The sequence below is a fragment of the Myodes glareolus genome, chromosome X (assembly GCF_982192425.1).
Source record: "Myodes glareolus chromosome X, mMyoGla1.1, whole genome shotgun sequence".
In the NCBI taxonomy this organism is placed as follows: domain Eukaryota; kingdom Metazoa; phylum Chordata; class Mammalia; order Rodentia; family Cricetidae; genus Myodes; species Myodes glareolus.
Window position 1 is genome coordinate 28,148,746 of NC_142053.1, and position 22,955 is coordinate 28,171,700.

At 41.3% G+C, this 22,955-nt stretch overlaps 1 protein-coding gene across 3 annotated transcripts in view; it reads right to left on the reverse strand.

The window, feature by feature from the left end:
• The window catches only part of Kiaa1210 (KIAA1210 ortholog), a 74,789-nt gene that overhangs the window by 27,054 nt on the left and 24,780 nt on the right, over positions 1-22,955 (reverse strand). The window contains exons 1-6 of one of the 3 annotated variants that reach the window (XM_048450393.3): positions 22,565-22,694; positions 21,723-21,787; positions 15,799-15,946; positions 9,277-9,403; positions 8,971-9,096; positions 224-379 (exon numbers count right to left, since the gene is read on the reverse strand). In XM_048450393.3, coding sequence (XP_048306350.3) covers positions 224-379; positions 8,971-9,096; positions 9,277-9,403; positions 15,799-15,946; positions 21,723-21,777 — 612 coding nt within the window. In that variant the 5' untranslated portion in view covers positions 21,778-21,787; positions 22,565-22,694. Of the gene's footprint in view, positions 1-223; positions 380-8,970; positions 9,097-9,276; positions 9,404-15,798; positions 15,947-21,722; positions 21,788-22,564; positions 22,695-22,955 lie in introns of those variants that run through there. The other 2 variants (XM_048450394.3, XM_048450395.3) reach the window with 2 other exon arrangements.

A 22,955-nucleotide genomic window follows, 5' to 3' on the forward strand; every position in this document is an offset into this window, starting at 1 on the left:
TTTATGAGTTAAACTGATGATTATTTGATTTGTATGATTGAATGGAAAATGTAAATCATTTTTGATGCAAATCAAAAACCAAGAGTGGCAATTTCTTTCCCAAAGTACCACTCTGGTTTGCCCCTGGAGTTGAGGCATGGCAAATAGAAACTAGAACAAGAAATGATGACTTTGATGGGTGGCCACTCTCAAACCTATCCCTGAGAGTAGAACTAAAATTCACCTTGCTCCATGTCGCTGAATGTTGTGCTGAAAACTTCTTTGGGGAGCCCTTGGATATCTTGTCACTGGCAAAGTCTATTTCCAAGTCCTTAAAGTCTTTCTTAGCTTGGGTAGCACTGGAACTGATACTGGGTCTCTGTGACTGCAGTGGTGGGATCTGTTAAAAGGAGAATAGAAGAGGTTCAAGCTTAGGCATTCCCCCCTCCCCCGGCTACTGGTGTTCTTTTGTTCCTTAACCAGGTGAAAGACTGACAGGCCAAAAAAAAATGACACATATAAAAAATGTCATCATAAAATCTAGCATTATGTAAAATTAATAGATTCTAATACGGACTGGGAGATGACTCAGTAGATAAAAGTGCCCACTATGCAAAGACGAGGACCTGAGTTCAAATCTCTAGAACTTATGTAAAATTAGAATGGGTAGAAGAAGCACCTGTAATGCCACTGCCTCGATGGCAAGATGGGAGTCAGAGATAGGAGAATCTCTGAAAAGTGGCCTGATGGATACAATAGAAAAACAGCAAAGAACCCCTGCCTGAAACCAAGGGGGTTGAAAGGCAAGAATAGACACCTGAGGTTGTGAGTTTGTCCTCTAACTATTACAAATGTGCCTTGAATGCGTGCACATCCACACACGTTGAATGTGTGTGTGTGTGTGTGTGTGTGTGTGTGTGTATACATGTGTCTAATGTGAGCAATGCCCATGGAGTCTCTGTAGATCAATGTCTAAGCTGAAAGTGCTGTGTGGTAGTTTGATTAAGAATGGCCGCCACAGGCTCAAATATTGGAATGCTTAGTCATCGGGATATGTGTGTGTGTGTGTGTGTGTGTGTGTGTGTGTGTGTGTGTGTGTGTGCGCGCGTGGATATATACATATGTGTTTATGTGGGTAGACATGAATTGTCTATATGTATGTATACCTTTATTTATGTATTTATATATAAATATGTATATATGTGTGTGTGTGTGTATAAAATAACAACTGAGAAATAGGTTCAAGAAAGAATCTCCTGCCTCCTTGACTTCACGTCTAATACCTACTTAAATCAACGACCAGCAGCCTTGGGTTTACCTCTGGGTTTCTGCACACCTTTGCCAATCCCCAAACAAAGTCAGAAGTATGCTTAATTAAAGCCAGAGTCTTGGTTTTAGGCCCTTCTGGATTCTGTCTAGAAAGCTTGCTTCATTCTGATCTTTCTTTCAGTATTGGCTGTGTCTTTGGAGCCTAGTGCTTACAGAAGCAAATCTTGAGATTATGATCTGAGATTGACTTCCACACTACATATAATCACTAGTCCTTTTACTCCAAGAATTGTCTGGCCTGGATCTTAACAATATTCACTTCTTGTCTTCATATTATTAAGATTGATCTTTCTGGGAATGCTAAACAAAAATCTAGAGATTCATGCTCAGCAAGACTGTATCATTGAGACTGGATATAAGACTCAACGGTACAGTTTTGATGAGCATGAATGAAAGGCTTTAGGTTTGATCTTTAGCATTAGATAAATAAATAAAATCTGAAACCTGTAGTTCTTGGCTTTTTGGAGACCTTTCCCTATGGTGGGATACCATGCTCAGCCTAGATACAGGAAGGAGGGCCTTGGTCCTGCCTCAACTTGATATGCCAGGCTTTGTTGACTCTCCATGGGAAGCCTTATCCTCTCTGAGGAGTGAATGTGAGGTGTGGAGGAGGTGGGGGAAAGTGGGGGGGAGAAAACAGAGGGGGAAACTGTGGTTAGTATGTAAAATGAATTTTAAAAATAAATAAATAAATCTTTAAAAAATAAAATGTATAGTTCAATCTTTAATTTTATAAACAAAGATAAAAAATGGTCTGTTTGTGGCATAGACTAATTTCAGACTAATGACCATGATACAAGAGGACCATGGCCAGGCAAGTGCATCATGGTCACTAGACTATAGATTTTAAATTTTATTTATCTATTTGTTCATCTGTTGTAGGAGATCAAAGCGAGAGCCTCTCATTGGTGCTCAGCAAGACGGCATCATTTGCAGCTTGCCTCACCCAATCCTATGAACTGGGCTACAATAACTCATGAAACATGGCTCTTTATTGTTTAGAGTTAATATTTCTTGCTTCTGTCTAAGGGTCTGCATAGCTCAGGACGTAGAGCCTCCAGACATTAGCCAAAGAAAAATAGACACGATAGAGGTTTGCCAAGATTTTGCTCCCGGATAACTCCTGGCTAGGGTTTCTGGTACTCCTTTATTGCTGCCAGTCTTTACTGGGAATTTAGGAACTAAGCCTAAATCAACTATTGCTACAATCAACCATCCCTAAGTATCGGCGAATCAATCCCACACCAGTTATGTTTTAAGGGGTTATTTATTTTGGGGGGTAAAACTTACATACACCATAAACCGTCAGGAAGGGAACCTAGTCGCTGGAGCAGGAGCCGGGAGCAGGAGCCGGGAGCAGGAGCCGGGACCAAGCACCGGAACCAAGAGCCGGAACCAAGAGGGCCTGATCCGGATCTGCTTCTCTTTTCAAAAGAGAAATATACCACGCCCCAGTGGGCTGGTATTTCAGCAGCTATTGGCTGACGGAGTGGAAGTCGCTCCCCGCTGCACTGTGGGCTCATATTTCAGCGACTATTGGTTGAGGCAGCTGAAGTTACTCCCACAACACCTAAGGCCAGGTCTAATGATAATAGTTACAAATGACGACAAATGACTTTCACTAATGGATGATAAAATGCCAGGCAGTGAGAAATCTCCGCGGGTGTAGCTCATTTAAAAATCACAGTTCTTAGAAGTGTTTGCTAGTATGAGCTCCATTATCTGGTGGTGGGAAATGAGATTTGAGAGATGATGTAACGGATCATAGTTCTACCAGTTATAAGGCAAGTATTTGGAATCTCTTGCCAAATTGATAGCTTGTGTTCTTACCCACTATGCACTCTTGTTTCCTCACCAGCAATAAGTGCCAAAGATGGGAGGTCCCATATTGAAGGGCATGTTTAGGAAGCTGAAAGGCAACAGGAAGAGCCAATGGTCTATTTGCTCCATTTAGAAGGACTGCAGAAGTCTGTAAATGTGGCTCAGTGGTTAAGAGCACTGACTGTTCCTCCAGAGGACCCGGGTTCAATTCCCAGCACCCACATTGCAGCTCACAACTGTCTATAATTCCAGTTCCAGGGGACCCAACACCCATGGCAAAATATAAATACACATAAAATAAATATTTAAAAAATGAAAGAAAGAAGAACTGCAGAAGGAGGGTTGGGCCTGAGAGCAGTAAGAAAGTTGTTTCTTACAGGGTTTTTTAAATGATAAACTCAACGGCAGGAAGATGCTGTTAATACACTATCACATCTTAACTGTTTGCAATCAAATAACGAAAGCCTCATCTAAGCACACATTTTCCCAGCACATCAAAGAGAGCATTGGGTGAATGTCTGGAAGTGAAGAAACTTGGCTTCATTTTAGTATTTGGAACACAAGTGGATACCTGGATTTCCCCTCTCCCACTCTTTAGATGCCACGAAGGTCATTTATGAACCACTAAGAACCCTGCTCTGGGGCTGGAGGGATTGCTCAGCAATCAGGATCCACATCAGGCAGCTCACAACAGCCTGTAACTCCAGCTCCAGAGGAATGCAACACCTCTGACCTCTGTGGGCAATTGTACTTATGTGTACATACCCCCACACACATATAGACACATATAGATATTTTTTAAATTTAAAAATGAACCCAAACTCTTCAAGGGACCCAGACACTGGACAATTCTATACTTCCAGCAGGATCTCTGGAGCCCTGCGTGCTAGAAGCCTTGATTCTTTTAGTTTTGTGTGTGTATGTGTGCTTAGTGCTTTGAGACAAGGCCTCAAAACATACTCCAGGGCAATCTGAAATTCACTGTGTAGAAGAAACAAGTCTTGAACTTATGATCCTCCTGCCTCAGCATCATAAATGTTTATATTATAAAAACGTGATAGCCACCTTGCTGGGCATCTGGGACACTTGCCATCAACTAACCTTCATGAAGTGCGGTCATCTTGGCACTTGAGAGTTTTCTACCCAGAGGTTAAAATGGACATTGAGGATTTATTGTCACTTAGCCTAGTTGGCTTACACACACACACACACACACACACACGCACACACACACACACACGCACACACACACATAACTTGACACAAGCCAGAGTTACCTAGAAAGAGAAACCTCAATTGAGAAAATGCTCCTACAGATTGCCTGTAGACAAGTCTGTGGGGAATTGATCGCTTCTTGATAGAAGAGGGCCCAGCCCATTGTGGGCAGTGCCACCCCTGGGTGGGTGATCCTTACTGCTGGTATTAGAAAGCAGGCTGAGAACACCATGCAGAGCAAGCCAGTAACCTGTGTTCCTCCGTGTCCTCTGCTTCAGTTCCTGCCCCCATGCTCCTGCCTTGAGTTCCTGCCCTAACTTCCCTCAGTGATGGATTCTTTACCTGGAAGTAGAAGATGAAATAAACCATTTCCTCCCCCCCCTCCAAGTTGTTTTTGGTCATGGTCTTTATCACAGTAAAAGGAAAAAAATAACTAATGCAGCGCCCTCTGCTGTCCCTGAACATGTTTGACAGGAAGAGGCCTGAAGGATCAGACAGGCCCAATCAACGCATGAGGTGTAGACCCACACTGGTCATTTAAGGATGTGACCCAGAACCCAGCAAACATGTCACAATATGAGAGCAAGCCAAAGGTTATGAATCTCATCAGTAAATTGTCAGCCAAGTTTGGAGGTCAAGCGTAAGGTCAAACAGAGCCCTTGCTGAATGAAGAGCAGCTTTGCTCGCTTACTGGATGCTGCAGTGACACAAACCAGTGTACCTCTGACCTCATCGGGAGAGCTGGGGTGCTTTGAAGACTATCCCTACCCTTCTGCATCAAATGCGGCTGAAGCATTTTACTGTGGTTTGCCATTAGGGTCTTCATTCAGATAATGTTTTCCTACTAGGAATTATAAACACTTTTCAACCTTAAACATGCTTTTTAAAAATTTAGGGGGTACTAATTCCTCCATTTTTCTTTACTAATCTTTTTGGGGTTTTCCTTTGAATTACTGGGCAAGGAAGCTGAATATGGTCGACGTACTGCTCTCATGAATGGAAATAAATATTTGTTAGTGGAAAGCAAGTAAAACCCATTTAAGTTGATTGAGTTGGGGAGAAAAAAGAAAACTTGCTTTTGAACTATTGTGGTTTTCCCGTCCCCTTCATCATGACAAATAAAGTTCCTATATAATATTTCCTTGCATTCTTCTCAAAAAATGATCTTTGCTTTTAACTGAATGTCTGTACAGTTAATGTCTGAAACTCTACTACAGGAGTTTCTCGCTTGCTGGAGAAAGAGAAGAGGGAAAGAGCACAGAGACCAGGAACTAGGCTATTTGCTTCCAAATATAAGAAACAACCCGTAACACTTGCCATGGCCAAGAACGGGTAGGAAGTGTAGCTGCAGGCATGCCAAAGCTGGTGTTGCTGTTTCAGACTGGATATTAGAAAGTACGGGAGAAGAGGCTTTCCCTAACGAGCTGCAAGAAGTCAACACTCCAGTGGCACTGAGGACCCCCACCGCAGAGCCATGCCCTCTGCTGATTTCCTCAGTGCCGTCTTCCCTACCCTTCAAGATGAAAGCCCCCAGCAGAATTTGCACACACTGCATAAGCCAGAGCCAGTCACCTGAAGCCTCAAACAGATGTGACAGAAATAAACTCAACTTCTTTTTTTGCCAAATACAAAAATCATATCAAAACAGCTTCCCAGTGGAGAATAATCTCCTTGTGCGGCTTCCCCAGTTTCACAGGGATGCTCGGGCAGAAACCCACCCATAAACAAGAAACAAGCTGCTAAAAAATTGATGCCCTGGCATTTAATCCAACTCCATGAAGAACACTCCTGGATCAGAGTTCTAGAAGTGTCTGGCTGAGGAATGGATGCATCTTACAAGTTTAGGATTAGTTGGAGGTAAGGGGCTGTCTTAATGTAAATGATATATTTTCCTGGGACTGTTAAGAGTGCTACCATATCTGGGCAGATATGAAGAATTAGAGAATTTTAGGAAGTGAGGTATAGGGATTTTGAGGTTACTACACCTGAAATACATGTCTAAGTGAACAATGTACTAGCTGGGTGAATCATTTATTTTAAAAATATTTATTAGATGGATTTACATTCCTTTTATATGTGTGAGCATTTTGCCTGTATGTATGTCTGTACACCATGTCCCTGGTGTCCATGGAGGCCAGAGGAAGGTATTGGATTCCCTGGAACTGGAGTTACAGACAGTTATAAGCTATCATGGGGTACTGGGAATCAAACCTACATCCTCTGGAAGAGTGCCTTTAATCACTGAACCATACCTCCAGCCCCTTTAATTACTTATTTAAACTTTCAGAGTCTTCACTCAATCCCCATAAGTAAATTTTTGAGGAAGTTATCAATGCTGTATATTGTAAATAAACAAAGGAAGTCTCAGAGAAGTTAAGGTCTTACGGTCACAGCCACTAAGTTGCAGGACAATAATTCAAGCATAGATTTATGTAGTTATTTGATAGAAATGGTCCCCATAGGCTCATAGGCAGTAGCACTATTAGGAGGTGTGGCCTTGCTGAAATAGGTGTAACTTTGTTGGAGGAGGTGTGGCTTTGTTAGAGGAAGTATGACATTTAGGGTGGGTTTTGAGGTTTCAGATGCTCAAGCCAAGCCTAGTTTCACTCTCATCCCAACTCTCAACTCCCTCTCTAGCACCATGCCTGCCCGCCTGCTGCCATGCTAAGAATGGACTAAACTTCTGAGCTGTAAGCCAGCCCCAGTTAAATGTTTTCCTTTAGAAGAGTTGTCATGGTCATGGTGTCTCTGCACAGCAATAGAAACCTAAGACAGAAGTTGATACAAGGTACTGGGGTATTGCTGTGATGGGCCTGACCGTACTTCTGTTTGGAAGAATATGGGCTTTGAGACTTTGTATTTAAAAAACATCTGAATGCTTTAAGTAGGCCTTAATGGACCATACTAGTAGGAGCATGAAAGGCAGTAGTGCTGAGGGTGTTGTGAACTGTGGGGGCCTGGCACATGGGGTTTCAGAGAAGAGTATTAGTAGGTTGCCTAGAGATCATTATTATGAAGTTTTGGTGAAGAATGAGGCTATTTTCTGCCCTTGTTAAAAAAAAATCTGCCAGAGGCTAAATTAAAAAATTATGGATTAACAGCTTTGGCAGAGAACATTTTCAAACAATTTAGGATTAACTGCCTTATGTGGTAATTAGTGGCAAGTCTTATGCAAATCTATAATGAAAACAAGCAAGCTGAACAAAAAAATTACAAAATGTCCAGTTGGATGAAAAAGGGACACCAGGAAGTGTAAACAGATTAAAGAAAAGCCTGATGCTAAGTGGAACAATGGGAGTGGTGACCTCAGAGCAAGACCACACCCAGCTAAGCTTCCAGTTTGTGAAAGGGGGTGAGAGAAAAGTTTAGGGCCAGGTGTGGTGGTACACACCTTTAATCCCAGCACTCAGAAGGCAGAAGCGGGCAAATCTCTGAGTTCAAAGTCAGCCTGGTCTGTCTACAGCACTAGTTCCAGGAAAGTCAATATTAGGCTGTGAAGGAAACCATTGAAAACAAAAAGCTGGTGAAAATATATTTGAACAAGGGGGCCCTGTTTCAGCCCCAGCAAGGAGCAGAACTTGGCAGCTTCAGTCACACTGTTCTTGCTTTAGGGTCAAGAATAGAAGATATGAATTATGGAATCTCCTCATACAGCTAAAAAAGCTTCTGAGGCCATGTAGGTGGCAGGGTGTCCCTGTATGGAGGACCAGAGACACCACTGTGTGAAGCTGTGAAGGTAAAGCCTGAATTGCCTTGGAGACCCCAAATCTTGGAGATGCTGAAACTATGGGATACCTGTTGAGCAGAGCTGATAGCAGGAAGTGGAACCAGTCCAAGAGAGAAAACCAGTCAACAAGACTGAAGAGAGTTGAAGATCTGAGGAGCACTTTGATCTTCAACTTTGGAGCACTTTGGAGTTTGCCCAGTTTGTTTTTGGTCTTGCTTTGGTCCAGGATTTTCTCATTTATGTTCATTTAACTACATTTTGAAATTGTAATCTATGCCATGTGTTATTATGCATTAGAAGTGTGTGATCTGCTTTTTCATTTTGATTTTACAAGGAATTACAGTTAAGAGATCGCATGAGTCTCAGAAGAGACTTTGAACTTCAGACTTCTAAACAATACTGGCACTGTTATAGACTATGGGGACTTTTGAAATTGGACTATGGCATGGCTATGAGTATATAGGGGTCAAGGAGTAGAATGTACTGGTTTGAATGAAAATGGCCCCCATAGGCACATAAGGAATGGCAAAGTTAGGAGGTGTGGCCTTGTTGGAGTAGGTGTGGCCTTACTGGAGGAAATATATCACTATGGGGGAAGGCTTTGAGGTCTTATATGTTCAAACTATGCCCATTATGGCACACAGTCTCTTCCTATGGATAAAGATATAGAATTTTTATCTTTTTCTCCAACACCATGTCTACCTGCATGTTGTCATGTTTGTTGCCATGATAATAATGGACTAAACCTCTGAGATTATAAGTCATCCCCAGTTAAATGTTTTCCTTTAGAAGAGTTTTTTCATGGTCACGGTATCTCTTCACAACAATAGAAATTCTGACTAAGACAATCTGTCTATCTAACTTAGTTGCCCATGCTCCACACATTTCCATGGTATTACCTCAGCAACCTTGGAGCCTGACACCCAGAGTTCACTTCTAGGATCACAGTGGCCCACAGATCTACTCAGAGCTCCAAGGACATCAGTTCCTGTCACTCTAGGCAGAGTTCTGGAAATAGGAAATCTCTGTGGGAGAGAGAGAAAAGCTTGAGTTTGGTATGTTAGCACATAGTGAACGCCCCACTATCAAAATAATGATGGTATCCTTGTAGTGTGTTAAGTACACTAACAGCAGCCAACACTCTGTGTTGGCCATGTTACATAAGTACACACCTATTTAAATACTGAGGTCAAATTCATCGTTACCTCCTGTGGTCTGCTTCTCTGGGGCCCTGGAGGCAAGAGCAGTTTGTTTGCCAATTTTTCAGGCTCAGATTCCAAACAGAAGACACTATCATGGGATATGGACTTGGCTCCCATGCTACTCTTAGGCCTACATGGAAAGAAAAAAGTCTTTTAAAAGCAGTCCAAGATTAAGAATCAAAGTACAAGGTATTTTCGTGATATAGATACCAGAGACAGCGCAAAAAGAATGCAGAGATGCATATGTATTGAACCATAAATCAGTCTGTGAGATGGGCAGTAAGAATACAAAAACACAAAGACCAAGATACACAACTTTAGCATATGTGCAGAGGACCTAGGTTAATTCCATGCAGGCTTCCTGATTGTCGATTCAGTCTCTGTGAGTCCCTGCGAGCCCAGGTTAGTTGATTCTGTGGGATTTCTTGTGATGCCTTTGACCCCCACTGACTCCTACAATCTTTCCTACCCCTTTTCTGAAAGCTGGATTCCCCAAGTTCTGCCTAATGTTTGGTTGTGGGTCTCTGAATCTGTTTCTATCAGTTTCTTAGTGAAGCCTCATAAATATAAGTATGTCATTTCCCTGTTGGAGATTATACTTGTTAAAAATAAAGACTGATAGCAGGGAAGAAAGAGATTGGCCAAGACAGCCAGACACAGGGAGAATACTGGGAGAGAAGGAGTCAGGGTAGTGCTGGAGAATATTATTTTAAGGTGTATGAATTTTGTTTATGATACATTTGTTTAACTCTGTGAAGCTGTGATTCTTTGCCTGTCTAAAACACCTGATGGCTTAATGAAGAGCTAAATGGCCAATAGTGAGTCAGGCGAAAGAATAGTCAGGGCTGGCAGGCAGACAGTATAAAAAAAGAAAGGAGAAATGATGAAGAGAAGGGGCAAAAGAACAAGAAGAGGTCAGCAAGCCATAGAGAAAGAAGTAAAGAAAGGTATATAAAAATAGGAAAAGATAAAGGCCCAGAGGCAAAAGGTAATCAAGATAATTTAAGTTAAGAAAAACTGTCAAGAAACAAGTCAAGTTAAGGCTGGGCAATTATAAGTAAGAATAAGCCTCAGTGTACGATTTATTTGAGAGCTGGGTGGTGAGCCCCTCAAAAAGCCAAAAGATTAAAGCATCACATAACAGACACCAGCCAGCTGCCAAGCAAACAAGGCGTGTAGAAAATGAGGTAACCAGCCATGAGCCACATGGCAAAATGTAGATTAATAAAAATGAGTTAATTCAAATGTAAGATCTAGTTAGTAATAACCCTAGTCATCAGCTGAGCATTTATAAGTAATATAAGTCTCTGTGTGATAATTTGTAAGCGACTCCCAGGACAGGAAAACTCTGCCTACATGTGGCACTCTGTGGCAGGCATACGTCCACATAAAGCCTGAAAAGACTTTTAAAAAGGGAGGGATTCTAGACACACAGAAATATAACAAAGAACAGCTTCCTAATTTGTGTCTCTCATGTAGGCCATGGTACAGAGACACATCTCCAGGCTGCAGCACGTGGTCTTGAGCTTAAATGGCATAGTGGATTCCTGCAATCTCTCCCATGGGTCTCAGCACAGAGAGGCTTCTCCTAGCTGCTGCCTGCGGGAGAATTGTCTGTAGTCTGTCAACCATATTTTAATAAAATGCTGATTGGCCAGGCAGGAAGTATAGGTGGGAAAGCCAGACAGGAAGTAGAGGTGGAGCAAAGAGACTGGAAGTATTCTGGGAAGCAGGAAGCTCCCTCCCCAGTTCTGCCCAGACCACCAGAGAGGAAAGATGTAAGCCGCCCCACTGAAAAATGTACTGAGCCATGTGCTAACGTAGATAAGGATAATGGGGTAACATAAGTTATAAGAGCTAATAAGTAGCCTGACCTAATGGGCCAATCAGCTTTATAACTTATAGAGATCTCTGTGTGATTGATTTTCTCTGGGACTTGACGGCTGTGGTGTACCGGGCGGGAACAGATACCCCAACAAGCCAGCCCCGTCATATTACAGCTGCCTACAGGCTTGAGAGCTCTGCCAGCACACTGCATGATGGGTTTATGAGTTTTGCTCATGCATGATATAGGAGGGTCATCTGTCTATGTGTTACTTTCATTGGTTAATGAAGAAACTGCCTTGGCTTTTTGATAGGACAGAATTTATATAGGTGGAGTAGAGCGAACAGGATGCTGGGAAGAAGGCAATGAGGCAGACACCCCTTCCCAAGAAGGACGCTGGCTAGACTCATGCCGGTAAGCCACGACCTTGTGGTGGCATACAGATTACTAGAAATGGGTTAGTCAAGATATGAGAGTTAGCCAATAAGAGGCTAGATCTAATGGGCCAGGCAATGTTTAAATGAATACAGTTTCCATGTAATTATTTCAGGTGTAAACTAGCCAGGGAGCCAGGCAGTTGGAATGCAGCCTGCTGCTCCTTTTACACATGTAGACAGGAAGGATTAAAGATGCACAGTAAGAACCAATTCAAACAAAAAAAAGCCTCTAAATGGGTCACAATGTATTAAAAAATGTGTGTAGGCTTGGGAGACAGAAAAAAGAATATATACAATCTTAGATGTAAAATAATATAGTTTTAAAATAAAATCCTTAAAAAAGAATAGAGTAATAAAAATAAGTCACATAAAATGTAAAATACACAGAGTCTGAATACTGTATATTATTGTGTTATCTTCGAAATTTTTGGCTTCTAAGAGACACTGGACAATAAAAACCAATAGATTGAATCAACCTCTATATTTTAAAAATAACTTCAAAATTTAAGTTAAAAGATATGTTACTTTGGGGGAAAGGTTATGCTTTTATTTTCACATAAAATAAGGGGCTATGGATTCATTCTTGGTTAAAGAAAATCAGGTTTGATCAAGGAAGAGCCCCTGAAATCTTGACTACAGATATGAGAAAATAAACCTAAAGAAACTACAAGACATGTAATGTATATTTTGCCTGCTTAAACACATAAAACAAAGATTCATTGGCTAACTTGTGTACTCTGCACAGTCAATACTTAGATTGATACAGATATGTATGTTACCTTTAAAAGTTTATATATTTTCAGAGCAAGGGGACAATATACCAATAAAGACAGTCCAGATGACCCAACTTCAAGGCTGAGATCATCCAGTCTCACAAAATACTCCAGCTAAGACTTAACAATTATTCTCTTTACCTTAGGGTTTCTCCAAAGATTACCAGTGCCCTCAATCAGCAGGAAGTAGTTTAGAAAACTACACCCACATTTCCAAAATGCTGATTATAAGTTTGTTTACATTTAAGGTGGGTTGGTTATAAATTGTTATTGGTCATGGTCAAAAAGGACTAAACAAAAAATTAAATGTCTCTTTCTAAAAGAAAAAGGTGAATACACTATAAAAATGATGGGGAGAAGGGGTAGATTATTTAATCTACTTTAAACCAAAAAAACAATAGTTAATCTCAAAACATTTTACATTGATATTGATTTTAGTTTATCGATACAAATTTAGTTAATTTTATTATACTGTATGCATATTTCTACTCTTGTTTAAGGTATTATGTTTATACAGCTCAATTAAAAATGTAATATGTAATTTAAAAATACAGATTAATAGTCATTTATAATAGTCAAACTTACAGTCATGCTAGATACATTTTCAAAGTCATAAACATATATTTAGATAGATAGATGATCTTTGAACATTTCAAAGACCTACAGAATATGACATTTAATATGGTTAATAACCTAAGGCTTTTCATGACAATGAGACACATCTGTTCCTGGCAGCATCAATATATTTCAGAGAAGAAAATAGGCATTGAAGAAACTCTTTATAGAGTTTTCTTTCTTTATGGCAAAATCTAGTCATAGACAAATAAACTTCCCTTGCTTCAGTTGCTAGTAGTCACTGTTCAAATTGGACCAGTAGGACTCAAGAAAGGTGAATGCCAAACTTTGCCAAGACAAGGTAGGACAGTTCTTCAAAATTCCCTTCTTCACAGGATAGTCTGTCAGATATGCTAGGCCTGTAGGGCAGAGTTGGATGCCACAATATTACAGGGAACTTTGGGTGACTGTCCAGGCAACCTGATGTCCCTGTCATTAGGTAACATTTCACCCTTCTGGAGTCTTTGACAGAGTTGAAGACTAAATAGTCATAGTTAAAGTTTTCCTTAGTTAGGATAAAATGTAAATTAGATATTCACCAAAATAAGATAGATAATAGATTATTTTCTCTAATTTTGCCAAATACAAATGAATTGGATATTGTTACTGTAAGTCTTAATAACTGTTTTGTTATATATAATCTTACTATGTTAAAGTTAAAACCTTCCCCTTTAACTAAACAAAAAGGGGGAAAATGTGGATTTTACTCATTATTAATAATAAAGTTGACTGGTCAATAGCAGGGCAGAAAGAGATTGGACAAGGCATCCTGACACTGGGAGAATGCTGAGAGAGAAGGGCAGAGTCAGGGCAGTCACAGCAGATGCCAATCAACTGCTGAGCAAGCAGGACGTGTAGAAAAGGAGGTAACAAGCCACAAGCCAAGTGGCAAAATGTAGATTAAAAAATGGATTAATTTAAATATTAGAGCTAGTTAGTAATAACCCTAAGCCATCAGCTGAGCATTTATAGGTAATGTAAGCCTCTGTGTGGTAATTTGTAAGTACCTCTTATTATAGAAAAACTCCACCTACATTTTCCCCTCGCTCTTCTTACCTCTAAACCTTCCCTCCCTTGCAAATTCAGGGTCGTTTTCTTTAATTACTATTGTTACATACATACAAAAATATATGGATATATATATGTACAGCCTGCTGTCTCTTTCAACCTTTCTTAGTATGGCTATAGTACTTTGAATGTATGGTCCTCATAAGCTCATAGGGAATGGCACTGTTAGGAGATGTAGCCTTGTTGGAGTGGGTATGGCCTTGTTGGAGGAAGTGTGTCACTGTGGGGGTGGATTTGAGGTCTCATATATACTCATGATGTGGGAGTCCCTTCTGTGTGTTGTGATTAGCATTAATGAATAAAGAAACTGCCTTGGCCTGTTGATAGGACAGAACTTAGGTAGGCGGGGAAGATGGAACTGAATGCTGGTAGGAAGAAGGGCAGAGTCAGAGAGACACCATGGAGCTGCTGGAAATAGATGTGCTGAAACTTTGCTGGTAGGCCATGACCTTGTGGTGATGCACAGATTAATAGAAATGGGTTAAATTAAGATGCAAGAGTTAGCCAATAAGAAGTTAGAGCTAATGGGCCAAGCAGTGATTTAATTAATACAGTTTCTGTGTGGTTATTTCAGGGCTAAGCTAGCTGGGTGGTTGGAGTGAACAAGCAGGCCCTCTTCCTACATGCTCAAGCCAAGCACAGTGTCTCAGACTACTTCCTGTTGCCTGAGGGTCAAGATGTATTAACTCTCAGCTCCTTCTTTGGCATCATGTCTGCCTGCATGCTGCCATGTCCTACAGTGATGATAATGGTCTAAATCTCTGTAACTGTAAGCCCCCACTTCAAATAAATATTTTCCTTCATAAGAGTTGCCATGGTAATCATGTCTCTTCACAGCAACAGAAACCCTAACTAAGACAGTGGCAAAAACAGCAGAGTAAACAAACCATTTGGGAGTGAGAAGTTACCATTTTTATAGAAATAGTCATTACCAATTTGCAGAAACAATGCAGAATATGCTAGATATTCCCTCCATCCCCCACCCCTCTGTTGTGTAGACAGACTTCTTCTAGTCTTACTTTGAACTCTGAGACAATGTTCTACAATGGTATTGCTTGAACAGTATGAAATGAGCCCTTTTTTTCAACACCCTTCCTCTTAGCAAAGCTATCTGAAAGTCCTCATCGTGGATACATTCATTAAAGAATCACAGATACTTTAATGTCATAATGCCATGGCAAGTGTTTGGGAGAGGGGAGTACTGGGAAAGTCTTGGTATGGCAGAGCCTCAGAGAATGGTGAGGAGCAATAATGAACTCTGTGTGGCACCTCCAGATGTCTGCAGCTTAACATCCTGAGAATTGACCAAAGTGTTCCTTAGAGGGACAGCTGCAGGTACAGGAGATCCCAATGAAAGAGAAAGGTAATGTTTAAATTGGAACACCATATATAATGTGAATGGATGTCAATGAGTGGCTGAGAAACAGTTTCCCCATATCCCTATGACCGCCCAGTGTCTGGGGCAGTGTGGGGGGGAGGCTGAAAGATGGATTGAGCATGCTAGTTTGATTGTGTACTTTAAAGCAACCAAAGATTTTATGGCTAAGTTCTTCTATGCTTCAACACTCCTTTTCCTGAGATTTTATTACTTAGGAACCTAGATTCCATTTTCCTGATCTGCAGTCTGGAGATGAGGTAAACAAAACAGGCCAAAAGACCAAACCTCTGCATGACATGAGCCATCCTGACTTTCTGAAAAGGACCACGAGCTCCTTGTGAACAGTAGGCCTGGAGTCTGATTGTTCTACCTGCTTGTGCATGTTTGGATCCAGCTCCAGCCCCGGTCCCTGACCCCATCTGGGCTTACGTGTGCACTTTGATTTCCATAACTGGCTTCAGACTGCTACTGGAAAAACTTGGCTTTGTCACTCTCCCTTCCTGGACATCTTCTGGCTCTTTCTTCTTCTTCTTGCCAAAAAGGCTCTTAAAGGCTTTAAACTTGAATTTCTTCTTTCCTGGAATTGAGAAACGGACATGAGGCTGAGTGCGGCAGAAGAAGTGAAGGTAGGGCAGAAACCGAGCTGTGGCGGCAGGAAGAGGGCTATGGTCTCAGGTGCCTTGAAGATTTTGCCTCTGGTACCCACCATACCTCATGTGTTTGTGACTTCCTTAGAAACTCTGTAAGCAGGTGTCTGGATTGCTGTGGGAAGGAACAACCCAGGATATAGCTTGGGGTCTTAAGGTAGCTTCAATCCAGGCCAATACTCACAAAGTACCAATTTGCTTGTTAATTTCAATGACTGAGAAAGCTCATCTACATTTTATTTTTTTAGCTTTCATCCTTCTTTATTTTATTTTATTTAAATTTGTTGAAGGGAAGGCCCAGGATGTCAATATATATAGACCACCTGGCCTCGAAATTGTGATCTTCCTGCCTGAAGCTCCCTAGTGCTGATATTACAGGCCTGTGATACTCACCCTCAGATATGGCCTTATCTTTATTCTTCTAATTGCTCAAATCTAGGAAATTGTAGGGATTTTTAAAAAGCACAGGGTCTTACTCTGTAAGCCAGGGTGGCCTCAAACTTAGGTTCCTCCTGCCTGTGCAGCCAGGGGGCTGGAATAACAACCCTATGCCACCACCCTGACTTTGGCCTTCTGTTTGAATTTTTAATGTATCAAATCTAGGAAAGTGGGGAGGATAAGAACAAAACAAAGCAAGAGCAAAAAAAACCAAAACAAAATAAAAAGCAAGCAAACAAAACCCTGTAGATCAAACCGGTCAAAAGTTCTGGATCCTCCTGTCTCAGCACCCCGTGCTGTGATTGCAGGTCTGTGCCACCATCCAGACCTGACTTTGTCTTTTAATGTTTTAATTTTGTAAATGTGGGACATTCTAGCGGTTTTAAAAAAAAAAAAACAGATCTCAAACTTTCAATTCTCCTGCCTCCACACCCCAAGTCTTGGTCTTGTAGGCCTGCAATAAATAAAACCACCTAGGCCTTGCCTTCTCTTTTAAACTAATTTCTTAAATCTATAAAATTGAGGGGGTTTTAAAAATGAGAGCTCACGATGTGGTAAAGGCCAGCCCCATACTCTTGATTCCCGTCTCCAAACTTAAGCTCTGGTATCGCAGGCCCGTGCCACCACTCTAGCATTGCCTTCTCTTTCAATATTCTATTATTTTTAATAAATGAAATTGTGAGGATTTTTAAGGTCCTAATATGTAGCCTAAACTAACTTCGCACCTTTGATCCTTTGGCTTCCACACCACAAGTGCTGCTACTATAGGCCTATGACACCTACCAAGGCTTGACCTGCTCCCTTAATCTTCTGATTAAGGGAATTGTGTGCGCATGTTTCTTTTCTAGAAAGGCTTCTCTTTGTAGCCTAGGTTGTCCTTAAATTCCACCTTCTGCCTTCTACACCCTCAGGGATCATATTACAGGCCCGTGCCAGCACCCCAGGCTTGACTATCTCTTTTAACCTTTTAAATGCTTAAATGTAGGAAAGTGTGGGGATTAAAGCAACAGGGGCTCATTCTATAGCCCAGGCTGCCCTCACTTTTGGAATTCTCTGACCTCCACACCCAGAGTAATACCAACTCAATCCTGGCCTTATGTTTTACTCTTTAATTTCTTTAATCTAGAAATCTGTGGTGGTTAAAAAAAAACAAACAAACAAACTAAGCCTTGCAGGGCAGTGATGGTGCACACCTTTAATCCCAGCACTCAGGAGGCAGAGACAGGTGGATCTCTGAGTTCGAGGCCAGCCTGGTCTATAGAGCAAGTTCCAGGACAGGCTCCATAGCTACAGAGAAACCCTATCTCAAAAAAAAAAAAAAAAAAAAAAAAAAAAAAAAAAAAAAAAAAAAAAAAAAACCAAACCAAACAAAAAAAACAGCCAAACAAAGAAAAACTGAGGCTTACTCTATAGCCCAGACTATCCTCAACCTCTTGATCTTTCTCCCTCCACATACAGAGTTTGGTATTATAGGCATTTGCTACGACCCCAGGCTTGACTGTGCCCTAGTTGATGTATTATAATCCACCACTGCAGGCTAGGCTTCCTCTTTCAGTCTTTTATTATTTAAATCTTAGAAATTGTGGTAGTTTAAAAACCAAAGTCTCACACTGTAGCCCAGGTTGGCCTGGAACTCACAATCCTCCTGTTTCCATACCACTGAGTTCTGGCATCGCTGTGGTATGCCACCACCAAGGCTAGGTGTTCTTATTTAAGTTTCTAGTTTCTTACATCAAAGTTGTGAGGGAAAAAAAAAAACATGGTCTCACTATATGGATGAGGCTAGCCTCAAAACTCTTCACCCTCCTACCTCCACCTCCAAATCCTGGTATTTTAGGCCTACCCTATCAATCTCTTAATCTTTTAAATTTGTAAATCTATAAAACTATGAGTTTTTTTTAAGGATTTTGATACGTAGCCTAGGCTGTCCTTAGACTGTTGATCCATCCACTTGCTGTTACCAAGAGTACTGGAATGCAGGTGAGTGCCTCTATCTCAGGCTTCCCTTTCTTTTTTAATAATCTAATTTTTTTAAATCTAGGAAATCATACAGTTAAAAAAATACAGGATCTCACTTCACAGATGAGGGGAGCTACAAACCCTCGCTCTTCCTGTCTCTATTCCCCCAGTGCTGGGATTGTAGGACTAAGGTAATCTGCAGTTAGTTCTAATTGATGCAATTATAATTGCGATTTTGTCCTCGAAAATGCTTCACATTTAGCCCCTCGTAGGGAAATGCCCTGGTGTGCACACTTTCTACTATGGCCATGTTGAATCAGTTTCTGAAACCAGCTTGAACCAGTTTGAGCCAGCCTGAGCCAGTTCCAAACCCACCAATCACATTAGTGTGCAGGCCCTTAAGGAAGAGTTGGGCTAAGCAGGAAAGAACCTGCTACATTGCAACCATTAGAAGCACTACGATCTGCTTTCGAAACCGGAGGACCAAGATTGACTTTATAAATGTTCACCATGCCTAGAAATACAAAGCCTACTGCCCCCCTTGCTTCAGAATCCAGGAATGGATGCCAGGAAAGCAAAGCTAGATGTTTCAGGGTTCTTACAAAGCAACAAAGACAAGATCGATGCAGCCACAGCCGATAGCTCCATTTGCTACACAACCAGTGAACGTGGGATAGCTGAGTAAAAGTACCAATAAATGGTTAAGGCTGCAAAACCGAGCTTGCCAAGTGTAATCATGACACAAGCAGAAAAAATCACACTCTCACACACCTTATCCTCCTGACTTAACAGGATGACTTGTGTACTAGCATCCGGTAGGCACCGATTCCATTTTTCACCCATTCTGCATTCTTTGGAGGGAAGCAGCAACTTCTTTTCCCAGAAGGATTCAAAATACTTTAAACGATGCATGTCTCTTTCCACTAGGGGCACTAGAGGATAAAGAATGTTTCCATCGTACCCTTGGGGTCTAATTACTTTGAGCATGGGGTTTGCTTAGCTTTGCTAGCAGGGATTTGGGGCAACACAAAGAGGCCAAACTGGAAAACATGGCGTGTGGGTTGCTCACTGATCCTGAACAGTGGTGTGGAAGCAGGGCACTACCTTAGACAGTAACCAGCTGCTAGACACACAATTGTGAAGTCCTAATACAGTCAAAGAGGTTTGCCAGATGTTTGAGTATATAAAGATGCTTTTTCAAGTTTTCTTTTTGTAAGGATTGCCTTTAAATTGCCAAGCAAATGAGCCACAAAATTCTTGTTTCCAAAAGCCACTAAAAATATAAAGGGTAGTTAGGCAGGTATGGGGTAAAAACTTTATACCCAGGAGTATATATGTCACCTATATGCCTTTAACTCATGTCACCACAAGGTGTCACTATTACAGCCAGAAAACACAGTGGTGACACCTGAGAGCGGTAGCTATCTGGCTTTCTCTAACAAAGCCGTTGATTTCCAAACAACAAGCAACTTTCAGTATCATTTCTCAACAAAACCTGAATGAACGTGTCACGTACCACGAAACAGCCCTTTAAAGGCTGCTCCATAACACCTGCAGAAGAAATCACAACTAAAACCAGTGAAGAAATTGTTGCTGCTGCTTCCTGTGCTTGTTTATCCATCATACACGTGGGCAATCCATCCCATCTGGGTTGAACACAGCTTTAAAATGCATAATATAAAATGACAGCCTTATTCTCTTGCTTTGATGCTCGGGAAATAAACACAGACAGACAGACACGTGCACACATGCGCATGTGCACACACCTAACTTTTCCTACCTTCCATCTCCAAATGGCCTTTTTAATTTTTTTTAAAATTAATGTTTTGAAAATTCTAGAGAACAGAGCAAAAGTATTTCTCGCTATCCACCCTTCATCAAGATTAGCACATGGCTGCCCTCACCCGTAGGCATGAGTCTCAGTCAGCTGACAACTTAGTTGGGTCTGCTTTAGTGAGTAGGCATCCCACTCATTCCTTCATCCATCCATTCACTCATTCATCCAAGCATCCATTTCGTGAATATTCTGGAGTGCCTAAACTCTCTGAGACCCTGATAACCAGAGCTCAAGAGCACTCAAGGCTCTGTGAGCAATCTCAGTGTGTCACACCTCACACGTTCGTTCAGTGAGCTCACCTCCCCGCAGGAAGTCATATGGAGTTCTAGATAGACAGTCTTAAAGCCATGCATGACTGAAGAAAACTCAGCAAATAAATAAAAAATAACAACCCAATTAGCTATTACATTTGGTTCTATCTTTAAAGTAAATTTTCACTTTGTGTCTCATAGTTCCATTTAAATATACTTTTGGAAGAGAAATAGTAATGGGGCGACCATATGAAAATTGAGATACATACATATATAAAACCTTGACAATGAAACCCATTATTTTATATAATTAATATACACTAATAATAGAAAGAAAATCATAATCAGTCCTTCTGATTTATCTCTCTGTTTCTATCGTTCCTTTCAGGTTCATCTATCACTCATAGATGGCACCACAGCTTAGTCAATGAATATGTATTTGGAGAAGGTTTGCAAATGAGGTGTAATTTTACTTTTTAATTTAATATTTTTATTTTTTAATTAGCACACATAGGTTTCATTGCAGCATTTTCAAGTAAGGTTTTGTTGTTGTTGTTGTTGTTGGATTCTCCTCCCATTTCCTCACCCCATTCTACTCTTCCCGCCCCCTTCCACTCCCAGCAGCCTGGTGGCTGTGTTCCTCTGCGGCCTCTTCCCTTCCTCAATGCCTCTTCCACAGTTCCCATCATGGTGGCCCGTTCGGCACTCACACCCACATATGCATAAACATGGACAGCTAGGATATGCATATGAGCTGTTTCATGTTCTGAACTTAGATGCTTGTGGTGGCCTCTTTTGTTTCTATCCCCTTTACTCCTCCCTAGGCTGAATCTGAATTACTATTTGCAATGAAATCTTAATGGAATTCATGATGTTATGGTTCTGTTCTGCTTTTTATTTCTAAAGAAACAGAACTACTTCTACCTTAGTGAGGAGCAGTGTCTGCAAAGATTTTAGGCCTTGTTGCTCCTCCCCTCCCATGCCCCGCCCTCCTCCATCCTTCAATCCTCTCCACTGGTCCACTTCCTAGACCTAGTAACCCCCATTTTGCTTTTGTGTCATGTAGATTCTATTTTTATTTCTTCCTCGCCCCTCCTTTAAAACCCCTCTTCCCTTCTAGTCCCCTCTATTGGTCCCCTTTCTGATAAGACTGGGCTTTTTCCTGATGATGGTACACAGTGAATCCAGCACTGGACATTAAGATTTTATCGGGTGACTTACCCTCATCTTCCAAACCTTCCATGCTGCTGGACACTTCACTTAATGACTCAGCCATGGTAAACTCACTAGGAATGCAGAATATAAGAGAAAAAGATGATTCCTTCAATATATAGGATACTGTAAAAAAAAAAATCATCTTGCCTTAAGTTATATTCTTTAACTATTCAAGAAAAAAATACAAATGTAATTGTCACTAGAGGTAGGTATCATCTCTTAAAAAGACAGTAATCCCAATAATAGGAAATGATCAGAAGAGGCAAATACATGGATTTATAAGTTATCTTGCCTAGGGCTGCAGGATGGGGGGTAGTGTTTGGGATTAATGAATGGGGACTCACTGTGACACTTGCGGTACTTCTCAGCACTCACCCCACACCGAGGGGAAGAAACTATGTCTGAACTTCAGAAGCCCCTGGCAGAGGAGCCTTTTTCACATGACGCCAGGCCCTCTTAGGCTCACACTGCCCTTGATTCACCATCCCCAGTGGTAGAAGGAGAGTTAATAAAGAGAAACTTACAAAAGACAAAGGGGGAGCAAAGACAAAGGGGTATTTTAACTCTCCTGCAACTCGGTGTCACTACGAGAAGCAATTCCATTTAAACCCCAGAGTTCAGTCTGAATTTTTTTTTCCTGGAATACATGTCTCATTTCCCTCAACTGATCCTAAATGCCCCATGACATGTCCAGCAAGCCCTCATCTCAGGCGGGTCCACGGACCATCTCCACTCATCACCAAGTCCACAATCACGGCAAAGTGAATAAACTTCCCCTTTACAGCAAGTCTTTCCCTGTTTCCTTCACATCTTCTGTGGGACAAAATCCATGAGTTGTCTCTACTCACTTTTTCTATGGCTTCCCTCGGAATTCTCGGTGCTTGTCCCAGAGAGAACTCCAAAGCCACCTGCCTTGGTCCCAGGAACAGAACTGCTCTGCCCAGAGCCAGCTTTCCCACAGTATCTCTCTCTTTCCTGCTCTCCCTTTTAAAACATTTGTATCAGTTCCTGTGCAGAACATCACACTCCCCAAATTTTCCTCTTTTTTTATTGGCTGGTCCTTCCCAGGCTCCTCTAATGGCCCATTCTCCTAGCCCTGACTTTGAAACATAGTATCCGGGCTCTGTCCTTGGCCCTCTTTTTTTTTTTTTTAATCAACAATAAAGTCCTGGCCCAACAAACATTAACAGAAACACAATTGTCAGCCATATGCACAATTAAGAATTCCCTAGCAGCGAC